The following is a 12,827-nucleotide window of genomic DNA, read 5'->3' on the forward strand; positions in this document are numbered from 1 at the left end:
CGGGCTTTGACCCAGCTCTACCTTTAACTACGGCTGTAGGAAAATATCAGTACACACTGAAATATGTTTCACAGAACTGTATCAATATCCTTTATCAGTTATTGATTTTTTTATTTCTCACCAACTCCCAGTCCAATATTCCTGGTGTTGGTTCATTTAATTTTCTTTTTCTTTTCTTTCTTCTCTAGTGATTCCAAATGTAGATCCCTCTGTTCTAGGGATGCCGACCGATATAAACGGCCCGATATTAGCACATTATGTAATATCTGTAAGAATCGTTATCAGTTTTTCCTCCGATAATAAAAACCCTGATCACGCAATGCCTGAGTTTGGACGAATGATCTGTGCCTTCAAAATAGTTTTGGGGATAAACGACTGTATATTAAAGTGAAAGTCACTAGATGGCAGCATTGCAGCTCATTTAATTAATCTCAGACTTATACAGTGGATTGTACAGATAAATAAATAAATAAATATTACCAGTCTGTGTTTGGACAATATCGGGAAAAAGTTCATATCGGACATCCCTGCTCTGTTCCAGTGTTAGTAACCTGATCATGTCTGTCTGTACAGTTGTCCTATAGTACTGCAGTATATCACAGTATATCACAGTATATCACAGTATATCACAGTATATCACGGCAGTACATGCTGTTGTTGTTCAGTTCAACGTCTGGACTGAACTTGTTAAGGTTTTTGTTCGTACCTGTTTCCACGTTCAGTCCTATTTCTGCTCCAGCTCCCGTGAAGGCTCCGCTCCAGCTGGACCCCGACCCCGACTCCCCCTTCCCTCCGATGTCACAGGGGGACGCATTGGCCCCGGGCACGGACCCCCCTGGGGTCAGCCGGTGATGAGGCCTCACAGACGGCACCAGCAGAGAGCTGTACCGGGGGTCGAACGCCGTGCTGTACATTTCATGAACACTGGGGCGAGGGTAGGCAGAAGGCTGGGCTCCGATGGCGCCACCTAGGGAGTAGGGGTGGTGGTGGTGGTGGTGTTGGTGATGGTGGGATGGGTGCCAGGTGTCGGGACTGGGCTGGTGTAGGTGAGTGTGCAGGGAGGCAGGAGAGTAAGGGTCGGAGGGGAAGGAGAGGTCTGTGTGGGGGGCGCAGAGGGCCCCGCCCAGGGTGGAGGAGACGGACGACTGGTACGAACTGTTCCAGAAGGAAGCGGGGAAGGTTCGCTGGCTCATGGGGAAGGATCCATCTGAGGAGACACAGGTCGGCAGCTTAGATTACAGATTACAGCGTCTGGATACTCCAGACCACCGTCGGGAAAATACACTCCCAAAATTATTACTGCCGCAAAAAAGTGACAAAATAAAAGTGTTAAGAAGAGAGAGGTGGATGAAAAATTAATTCCAATTCAGGAGCAAAAGAATAGGTAAGATTTCTTAAACAAGCCAAATATAAAATCTAAAAAAAATTAAAAATAAAATCCAGAAACAGCAAAACATGTTTATGTTATAACTTAAGGAATTAAGTTTTACAAAGTATAATAATTTATACAAAGTATAAATAATATCCTTACACACACACACACACACACCTCTTACGCTCTTGTGGCTGCTCTGTGCAGGATACACCGTGCTGTGGCTCAGCGCTCGGCTGAAGTGTTCGTCCACCACGGCGCTGATGTCGCCCTGGAAATAAGTGAAGAGGACGCAGCGGGAGCTCAGGTACTCTGCCCCCGGTGGCTGGTCCTTGTCCTCCTCTTTGATCACCGGCGGCCCCTGGGGGCCCAGTCTGCTGCCGCTGCTCTCCTGGGGGTCTTGCATTTTGGAATATAAAGCCAGTTTCTGAGAGGACGAAACAGAGCAACGTCGTTGGAGCGTCTGGTGATCCTGTCTCGATTCATGTGAGTTGAAGACGAGGAAAAGTTTAAAGAAACGACAGTTCAACAGAACAGCTCTTTCCTCAGGTTTACGTTGGCAGGAATTACATTTAAATAACAATGTGTTGAACAGGATTTTTTCCCTTTGCTAGAATTCAGCGAACAGGTCGACATAAAACTCAGAGATTATTTTTCAAGTGCAACACAGTTGAACGCAGGTGTGATCACTGTTCAAATCAGTTATTAAAATTCACTGCTGTAGATTTTTACATTATTAAAACACACAGGTCAAATTTGAACGTTTCCTCCTGTTAGTGGAGGTTTCTGTCTCCTCTAAAGATGAAGTGACAGAGTATAGACGGTTGACGGATTAGACTGAACAGAGACGTTGAGTCCAACACCTGGAAATAAAGCTGCTCTGATCTGGTGAAAAAGAAAAACATAACTGTAGAATAAAAATTAAAATGTTTTTGTTCTAGTATTGACAGAATTATTTGTGTGTGTTTAAATAATTTTTAGACTTAAAACTAAAGATAACATTTTTTCCTAATACAGATGGTAAAGATAATAAATCTGGAGTCAAGATCTTTTTTATGTAAATTCTAGATTTTATTTTTAATCACTGAGAAAATAACTGTCACAGAATTTAGAAAAAAAAATGCAATTTACTAGTTTTACCTTGAACCTTGATCATTAGACTAAAAAACAACAGAAAAAGTTGTATCAAGTATTAGATAAATAATACTTTACTAATTTTGACTTTGTCTGGTGTCAAACCGACGACGTTGATTTAACGAACGTTAATGTTGAACGTTACAGTCATTAAACTAATCATTAATAACCAGCGTTAATAACCAGTAATGACAGCGACACCTGCTGTACTAACACATGTATTAACTTGTCAGTTTCACAGTTTCTTTAAACTAAAAAAAAAGTTTTTATTTTTCACTGTAAAGACTTTAAGAAGTCAGAGAGAGAGAGAGAGCAGGAGCGGGTGGAGGGACCGTGCTCCGTGTACCTGGTGGTGGTAGGAGGTGTAGGAGGTGAAGTACGGCTGAGGAGCAAACACCTGGTACATCACATCCAAGCAGCTCATGGCGAACAAAGTCCCGGAGAAGAAGCGTCAGGAGGAGCAGGAGCGCAGCCAGGCTTCATGGAGAGAGCGGAGGCGGAGAGAGGAGGCGCTGTTCCCGGTCACACTGTGTCAGCGGAGCCGCTGTCTCTGCAGTGCAGGGCAGCGGAGAAACGAACCCCCGCCGTGACCCACCACACGCTCATCCGCTATGACCCCTCCCTCCCACCAATCACAGGCCGAGCTCCACCTCTGCCTTAATTACCGTGAACCTCCCCAGCACCAGGACACACGAAGAGTGTGAGTGCGCGTGCGCGTGTATGATCTCATTAAGATCTGTCCTGATATATTAGAATATAAAATGTTACATTATAATAATAATGTAATGTTTTATTTTTTATCTCATGTCCAGTGTGTTCTCCAGGTTCTCCAGGTTCTCCAGGTTCTCCAGGTTCCTCCCAGTCCTAAAAGCTACAGGATTAACAGGTAAACAGTTCACTCTAAACTGGCTGTAGGTGTGAATGTGAGTGTGAATGGTAGATGATGTCATCATCATCATCATCATCACCATCACCTGCTCTGTTGTGTGACTGGATTCTTTGCTTTTCTTTGGCAACTGGCTTTGATGTTGTTGTGGCTGTTTACAGTGCACAGTGGACCCAGTAGGGGGCAGCAGTCAAAGCATGCAGCCATTTCATTAGGTTTCAATTTGAATTTTTCCAGGTGAATGCAGTTTGCTCTGGTAGATTTTCTGATGTTTAGATAAAGTTCCTGAGGTGTGGTGCGTGTTGATGCACCAGGGTTCCCCCTAGTGGTCAGAAGTAAAGTCCTCTTTATGGGCTGCTGCTGCCGTCGTCATCGTTGTCGTTGTCGCGGCTGTTGTCGTCGTAGGCCGTCACAGCTGAGTTCGAAGTCTGCTGCTAATTGAACGAGTAAACAAATCAAACACCAATGAGTGGAATGTGATGCTGTGAATTCCCACAATCCCTCTGTGGCCTCCTCGAATTCTGGAGGTCAAGGGTCAAATAGTTTTCTCCCAGTTTGGTGCTGTAAGAGGGGGTCAAGAGGTCAACGTGCTGGACAATTAGCGAGCGCTACGTTAGAAAGAGTCAAGTGAAGGTTGACACTGATCAGGTGACGATCGGGACAAAAGTAAATCTGTATAAAATAAAATGCTGTGAAGAGAAGTTTATTGTTATCAGTTATTTTGACTAATGTTAGACGTTTAACAGGAAGTTAAAAGTTTAATATTAAAAACTGAAGCTAAGAGTGAAAAGTAATAAAAGAAGTCGTTTTAAAAAGTAAAATTTAAAAAGGAAACATTTTTATAAATTCCTTTGGACTTAGACTTCAAATCTCTTTTCACTTTAATAAAACCAGAGATTTTGGTTTAATTTGATTAAAAAAAAAAAGTGTGTGTGTGTGTGTGTGTGTGTGTGTGTGTGTGTGTGTGTGAAGATCAATATAACCATTATGTTATCACTGTGGATTCTTTCCCTCATGAACATTGATGAATTGTCACTGCTGTGTCCTTTAGTCTGACCCTAACACACACACACACTCTCTCACACACACACACACACACACACACACACACACACAGTGAGCCCAGAACACCTGTTCACCACAAGTGGTGCAGCAGAGAAGCCATTAAAACCCTAAAATATCTGCCTTTGTGCTGCAGCTCAGCTCATCTCACGGGCACGGCTCAACGATCGGTTCTTCCTCCCTGAATAGGAACCGTTTCTGTCCCTCTTCCTCCCCCTCAAGGTTCAATGAGGAATTTTCAATTAAGAATGTCAGTCATGCTCTCGCCTCCTCCGTCCCCGTCGTCACTCTCTGCTGAGGGTTTGATGGATTTGACTGAAGGCTGTTGGGGTTGCGGTGTTCCCTGCCGCCTGTACCCCCCCCCCCCCCGTACCCCCCCAATCTTAGCTCTAAATACACCGATGTCCTAGCTCTGAAGAGCTAATGCTTTAGCTCTGGATATGCTAATATCTTAGCTCTGGATACACTTATGTCTTGGCGCTGGTTTAACCCCCCAGTGGACAGATGAGGAGTTTACACCTCACGTTCAGAGTCATGTGACCAAATCTTTTGGTAACGTTCCTCAGGTCCAGTAGACCAACTTATTATTGGTTGGTTTTATTGGTTATCATATATCATATAAGTTCTGTGGAACCTGTCAAAATAAAAGCCTTTAGAAATCTTCAAAAAGAAGAAAAGATCGAAATAATAAAATAAAATAAAAGTCTTGGACGTTAACTAGACTGACTTTGAATCCAGGTCGTGACACAAGCCCCGCCCTCTAGGCCCAAGTGTTTGGCTTTGACACAGTATTTTGCTCTGAAATTAAAACATACTAAAAAAAAATAATATGAATAATTGTCTTGGTTTGAATCAAATGATCTGTGAATTTAGTCCAGTAGGAAAAGTATGTGTGTGTGTGTGTGTGTGTGTGTGTGTGTGTGTGTGTGTGTGTGTTTTCTCTGTGCATCACTTTTGTCCTTCACTGTGATGCAGGAGTGTACGGCACCATTCAGACAGACGACCTGACCGTGACCTTTTTATTTTGTATGGCTCTACCAACGACAGCGTGTGTGTGTGTGTGTGTGTGTGTGTGTGTACGTGTGGAACCCATAGCTATTGTGCACCATCCTCCACATATATAAGAACTGACAATTGGCACCTGCTTCTACGAAGGTGAATAAATGTGTGTGTGTGTGTGTGTGTGTGTGTGTGTGTGTGTGTGTGTGTGTGTGTGTGTGTGGACCGCAGCTCCAGCTGCTTCAAAACCTTAACACACCTCCAAGAAAATCCCGACGACCAACTGTTTCCTGCTTTTTCTCACCGGTCCTGGTTCATTCATTCAGTCATTGTATAATTGACTGTTTTTGTGCTGAAACCGACGTCACTGCTCTACAGTTTTAGGACAGTGAGTGTTGTATCGAGCTGAGTCTGTGTCTGTGTCAGTGTCAGTGTCAGTGTCAGTGTCAGTGGTGCTGTCTGTGTTGATGTGAACTGTCCTCCTCCAGGTTGTTGCTGTGGTTCTTTGAACTTTTCCGGCTCCGGTCGCAGTCACTTCGTCTGACGACAGGTTGTTTGTGTTGTGTTGTTCTGTCGTACTTGTGTCGTACTTCTGTCGTACTTCTGTCGTACTTGTGTCGTAGCGCGTGATTCTCTGTGTATTTCATTTTTTAACTTCATTAAAAAAAAAAAAAAAGTAATTTCACTCCATTTCTTTAAAAAGCCAGAAAACAAAGATCCAACGTGACTTTAATCACTGCTCCCAAACATTCACATTCAACCCATTAAAATAAAATAATTTGTTTCATTTGAAAACACACACACACACCTTTTTTTTCTTTTTTTTTTTTAAACAAAGTCTCACTCGCTGTATTCCTCATTTTAGCTCGGCACAAAACACGGGAGAGAATCAATGGACGACATTTTTCTCTTCGTCCTTTCACCATTTCTAAGCTTTTTATTTTGAAATTCATTAAAATCACAGCAGGTAAAGTGAGGGCAGTGGCGTGAAAGAGAGTTGGAGTTTATTTTTTGTGTAATCATTTTGTGCTGGTTTTGATAGAAATGACCTCCGAAGAGAAAACCTTGAAGGTTCAGGGACTGAGCGACGGTTGGCGAGATCGGACTTTTTCCTGAGAGTGTGTGTGTGTGTGTGTGTGTGTTGTCACTGGGATAAAACGTACTTTGAGTGAACTGTATATATACATATTTATTGAGAATTAATGCAGTGTTAATTGTAAATATGTAAACTAATGCATCTTCACTAAGAAATATGGTTTATGTGAACAATTTTATTAAATTGAAATCAGAAATAATTGAGTGATAACAGACAAAAACAGAATATCTGTGACACTTTTATATACGTTGTATCTTTTACGTAGAAATAGTAGATTTTAGCTTTCCAATTTAAAAAATTCACTCATTCTTCTAAACCTTTTAACCATATATATTTTTGTCATTTTGACTCTTCCACAACTCACGTCCTCTCCAGATCTTTGATCACAAACACGTTCATATTTGAATCGTCTTCATTACTTTTACAAAATCTTCACAGTTCAAACTGCTCACTCTCCAACACCAGGCCAAACATTTAAAATCTTAAAGTTCACCGTCACTGCAGCCGTGAACACTGACTGTTTCCGTGGCGTTTACTTGTGTTCTTTCAGAAGTCGAAGTCATGAAGGACTTTTACATTTGTTAGATTGATCTGAACGACATGTTTAACCATCTTCAATGTTCATGTTAGCACAAAGAGGGAATGTATATTTTTATATATATGACATATATATATATTTAATGAATATATGAGCTCAGTACAGTTGGTGAGTCTCTCATTAGCCACACTTTTACTGTCACTTTTTAAGAAGCTTGAAAATGTAAATGAGATCCGTTAATGAAGAGATTTTCTTTTCTTTCCTCATCAACAGCAGAGTGAACTCTGCTGCTGATGCTGCTGCTGATGCTGCTGCTGCTGCTGCTGCTGCTGCTGATGATGATGATGCTGATGCTGATGCCAAATATTCAGAGTGAATGAAACGCAGCCTGGCAGAACCACGCCTGGCATCCTCGCTCCTAACAACGTCAGAAGAGCCAGTGGTGGACGAGTGCGGCTGCTACGCTGCAGAGGAATCCTGGGAATCTGCCTGGAGCCGAGCGTCCACGGTTTTCAAACCCAGATTCAAACACTCGGTGCCGATTCTGAGTCAAATGTCACAGAAATGGAGACATTATAAGGTCCATTCCACTTTGAGTTTGTCCACGGCGGCTTCACGACGTTAGAACGACAGAAAAACGCTCCTGACTCTGGGAAAGGTCAGATTTTTGTCATTTCTTGAAGCTTAAACATCTGACGGCTCATTTTAGAGACGTTTGGAAATAATGGCTCAAACCGTGAGATTTTATTTTTTTAACAGCTGGTCGAGAGCTTGAAACCGCCCTCCCACCTCACGGCCTTTAGTCTAAAAATAATATTTAGTATTTAATCTGTTAAATTACTGATTGAATTATTGTTGCATCAAAAGTTAAATCTGCATAAACATGTTGTTTAAATGATATCAAGGCTGTAAAAGATGAAGGAAACCCAGCAGGTCAAAGGTCAAGTCGATGCATCGCCCGTTCACATTCTGTTTGTGATTATTCAACTCCTTCTTCTGATGAAGACTGATGTATCAGGGTGTGGACAAACCTCTGGAGCCAGGAACCCTGTGGGTACGTGAAAGTCCTGGTGAGGTCGCCACTGATTGGACGTTTGTTTCCCACATGACACCTGAAGGTTCCAGAATGAATATCTGAGACGGTAAGTGTGTGTGTGTGTGTTTGGAGTCAGTGTTTGAATGATATTAATGTTAATTATTTTTTAATGTATTGATTTAATTTACACTAACACTGTTTTAAGTGCAATGAATGAAACAGTAAATCTAAAATAAAAGTCTGTAGAGATTTAATTTGGTGACATTGCTGTTGGTGTGTCTCTCCATAATCACAGGTGTGTGTGTGTGTGTGCGTGTCCATCCTGTTCATTCTTGTGTGTCTGAATAAAGGACCACTCCGTCTTTCTCCTCTGCTTCTTCTCTGACCTTCTATTATGAGTTGCTTGGAGACGACAAAAAGAAGAACCGTCTGATCTTCTCGTGTGTCCGTCTCATATATACTACATATATAAACACACACACACACACACATATATATATGCCTGTCTCCCACTGTCCATGGATCCGTCCTCCTCCCTCTCCATCACAGCCTTCATTCCATCCTTGTGTCGTCTTCCTGCACAATGCTGTGTCTGGTTATAGAGTGTGCACACAAAAATACATTCCTCCTCTCTTTATTCACAGCCCCCCCCCCCCCCACACACACACACACTCTGATTCTGGAGATGACGTCCTTGGGACAGACGAGTGCCGGGCCCTCTGTGTCCTGTGGAATCATTTTATTTATTTCTGTGTTTGTGTCTCATTTTAACCAACAATGGCTCAGATTGATCACAGACCTCCTCTTCTCTCCTCTTCTCCCCACCTCTCCCACCTCCACAGACGGGGTTGTCGTCAACACCAACACAGCTCCAGCTCCTGCAGGATCTGTCTGAATCCTGTTTGTCCAGCGCAGCCTTGTCTGCACCTGTGCTGCAGGGGGCGATGGTGAGTACCACGTCACCTGGTGACGGTCCTCGTCTCCTGACACGCGGTGACGGTCCTCGTCTCCTAACAAGCTGATTTACCAGCTGGCCCCTGGCTTCAGGCTGAACCCGGGTCTTTTCATCACCCCAGACTCCCTTCGTTTTTTTTTCTTTATCTTCTGATTTAAAGAGAACCTTCAATAAAAGAAGGTGAAAAAAGCGCCCCTTATTATAGAGAAAAAAACAGAGTAAATGACATGAAAGGCAACGCTTCCCTTTCTCTACAGCCACACAATGAGTAGAGTGTGAAGATGATTCAATCTTAATTAAGGGCGCTGAAGATGGCGCTAACGAGACAGTTCTAATTAAGAGCATCCTCCAAAGGTGACATTGAGGAGCGAGACCAAAACAAAAAAAAAAGCGTTTCTTATTTTCTCCGGCAGTTAGGACCCCCAACCAACCAAAGGAGCAAAACCAAAAATTCCTGGGATGTTCGTCAAATGTCTGGCGTAATTAGTAGATCTTTGTAGCACTTGAATGGTGCTGATGACTTCTTCCTGGCGGGCTTCCACAGTCAGACTCCGGGGTGATGGAATATGTTTCCCCGCAAGTGCCAAGGCCTAAGTTTTTTTTTTTTTTTTCTTCTCTGACACCTGGAAACGGGAATGAAGCTGCCGTCTTTGTTCTGCGAACCCATTCAGCCGCACAGCGACAGGTTAGCCACAGAGGCATGAAAGCAGCCGGCAGACAGAGGACAAGGCCGAGGAGACGCAGAACAAAGACGGAGAGTTGAAATTAGACACGTCACGATCGGAATTCAGGGAGAAAAAGAGCATCGCTAATGATCGGCTTTGTTTCCTTCATTCACAACGAATCGTCTCGCTCCAGGTTATTTAGCCATTTGTAACAAAGGCCGACGGCCTCGGACACAATACGGAGGAAAACAGAACGTGGAGAAAACCCAACTGGTAAATAGAGGAATAACGAGACAAAGACATGAAGAAAGAGAAAACACAGTGATCTGGAGATGAAAGCAGTTTGACTTTCAACAGGTTTTTTAACGCTGCGTTGATTCGCGCTCCACGGTGTGAGGAGTAGAGCTGAAAAAGTCACATTTTGAATTCTTCTTTTGTTGTTTCGTATGTTGACAGTTCACCAGGTCAATCAGACCAGAGCAGTTTGACCTTGAATCAGAGCAGATCAATGGTGATGGTCCAGTGTTTCTGGAACAAAATGAGATTTTTTTTCTCTTCTGTTATTGAAGAGAACAATGGGTCAGTTGATGAGGTTCACAGAACGTTTCTGACAAAGTTCTGACAAAGAAAGGATCGGTGGATTTAATTTGTCATTTTTCTTTAAAGTGTTGTACTATGTGACGTTGGTCCAGTGTATTAAGGCTTTTTGTTACCTTTCATCTCTTCTAGCTGTAGAAGCTGATTGAAATTCACTGACATCGTTTGGTGACGACCCATAGCGACTGGTCTTCCTGAGGGACGTCGCCGCCGTGGTCTGTGTTCAACTGGTGGTTCGCAGGTGTTCCACGGCTCCAAACTGGTGGCTGCTGGTGACAACGAGTGTCAAAAGGCTGAAGGAAAACACAGCTGCTGTTACCTGAAGGACAAATGTACAGTCTGTCCTTCTGTGCTGAACGAGGGGATGTAAAAGTGAGTGTTTCTCTGTCTGTTAGTGTGTGTGTGTACAGTGTGTGTGTGTGTGTGTGTAGTGATATTTTGCCCATTAGCAGGACACAAACTGAATTGTACTTTAGTTGCATTAAGTGGCGTCAAACAAAAACAATTTGTTCAAGGTCCTGGAGAGACGGTCTCCACGACACGAGGATCGTCTGTTCAGTTTTTACGTGAAAGGCTCGTGGAACAACAACAGTCTGCACGCCCTTGGGCCCTAAGTGAATTCTTTTTCATCGTTTGTCTCGTTCTTTTATTTATGAGATCAACTCGGAGAAAAAGTTGCTTCGGTATGTCATTCATCAGTTGCTTTTGCGGAGGATTTCGTGTTATTATTTATTTTTACTGGTCAGTTTACTGTACGGGGGTAAAATACCAGAGTCAACAAAGGCAGTAAATAACTGCAGTGGGAAGTGTATCGAGTATCGACCCCAACGCTGTCAGTCCAGAGTCATGAATGTGAAGAGGGGCAAAGTCAGCTTCATTTATTTGACAGGTTATTTATTTATTTTTTTTAGAAATAAGATTTTCATTAGTTTAATTGTATATATACATATACAATTTCCCCCATCTTTTTATTTTCATAAAAATGTTAAATATTGTCACATTGATGTTATAGGTACATTTCAACGTAATAAGTGTAAAATATATTAAAACTGCACAGGAGAACGTTAATTCATTTACTTCAACTGAACTTTCCAGAATCATTTGATTCCAATATTTTTTCTACAGTGGAGCTTCAGTCTGTCACGTGACGTGGTTTGTCTGCACCAGCAAACGCCCTCTTGAGTTGACGTCACCCTTGAAGTAAGTGGATAATAAACATCGTATTTCAGGGCTAGGCTTAATGTTACAGACCAGTACTCAGTCCCTGGTGTTATTTTTAGAAATACTGAAGTGCTCGGACCGTTCCCTGACATTTATAACTAATGAACTTTCCCCGATCGTACACCGCAGATTCCCTAAAATTCTACGATAGCTTGGGGAAAAGGACACATTCAGGATTCGTCCTCCAAAAATGCCTGCAATTGCACTTTATTTGCCACAAATAAGCAAAAGTAAATTTTGTGTAAAACGTTTTGTTCTGAATCTCCAGTTGAGGAAGGTTTTATACCCAGGCTGGATTTTTGTGTGTTCTACTGTGAACTCACGTTAACCTTAGTGCATGAATGACACCAGGCTGTAGAAGCTAATTAAAAAGAACACACAATATCTTCAGAGAGTTGAGAAAAGAAAGAATATATTCTACGGGAAGGTGGAAAGTAATAAAAAGCAACAAAGATGTTTGAACTTGAAAAGTTTCTGCAGTGACTTGAGTACGACGGAGGGTAAGAAGGTCTGAGTGTTTGCGCTCCTTACACACATCAAGGTTGAGATGTACAGAACATGAATGGTTTTCTTTCTTTTTTTTTTTTGATTTGATTTGAAATTCCTCGTTTCCTCCATTCCTTGGAGAAAGAAGCACAAAACACAGCAAAAATATAGAAGAAGAAGAGAATTTAAAAAAGTGAACTTTGATAGTTTTAAATTTTACATGAAAATGAACACCCGACATACATGTTTGGATTCTCGCCCTGTTTAAATGCAAAATAAAAAAAATATTAACAATTATATATGTGTGTATATATATATATATATTCTTCTTTTGCTACCTCAGTACATCACAGATTTTTTTAAAAATCTGATCTGATTTGATCTCGTACAATTTTCACTATATTGCGATATGTTATAAAATAATTGTACATATGAAAGTTTTGGTTTTAAAAATGGAGGGAGGGTTGATAACCGTGTGGGTGAGGCTCATAAAGGGTAAATAGATATATACATAGTTATTATAACAACTATCTCTGTTTATTCTATAATAAAGAAAGTGGTCGGTGTCGTCGTATTTTCACTATATTGCGATATGTTATAATAAAGAAAGTGGTCAGTGTCGTCGTAGTGTCAGTTGTCAGTTGTCAGTTGTCAGTTGTTGTTTCCTGATACCTGGACAACATAACTAACCTTCTCATTTTAGTCGAAACTTCAGCCTTAAAACAGTGGCATCATCGTCACTTAACTTAGATTTTTACGCCACTTAGCGCCACCTACAAC

At 41.9% G+C, this 12,827-nt stretch overlaps 1 protein-coding gene and 1 long non-coding RNA gene across 2 annotated transcripts in view; one reads left to right on the forward strand and one right to left on the reverse strand.

The window, feature by feature from the left end:
• Positions 1–876, forward strand: part of LOC107988772 (uncharacterized) — an 8,940-nt gene extending 8,064 nt beyond the window's left edge. Inside the window, exon 4 of the long non-coding RNA XR_003050070.1 lies at positions 740–876. This is a non-coding gene — a long non-coding RNA (uncharacterized LOC107988772). The remainder of the gene's footprint in view (positions 1–739) is intronic.
• Positions 7–3,303, reverse strand: vgll2a (vestigial-like family member 2a). The gene is made up of 3 exons (XM_008313519.3): positions 2,853–3,303; positions 1,550–1,799; positions 7–1,207 (listed from the first exon to the last, which is right to left on the reverse strand). The coding sequence occupies exons 1-3, from the start codon at positions 2,928–2,930 to the stop codon at positions 627–629; spliced, it is 909 nt and encodes a 302-aa protein (XP_008311741.1). The 5' UTR covers positions 2,931–3,303; the 3' UTR covers positions 7–626.
• Between the last annotated feature and the right edge of the window lie 9,524 nt (positions 3,304–12,827).

The sequence above is a fragment of the Cynoglossus semilaevis genome, chromosome 7 (genome assembly GCF_000523025.1).
Source record: "Cynoglossus semilaevis isolate Cse_v1.0 chromosome 7, Cse_v1.0, whole genome shotgun sequence".
NCBI classification, from domain to species: Eukaryota; Metazoa; Chordata; class Actinopteri; order Pleuronectiformes; family Cynoglossidae; genus Cynoglossus; species Cynoglossus semilaevis.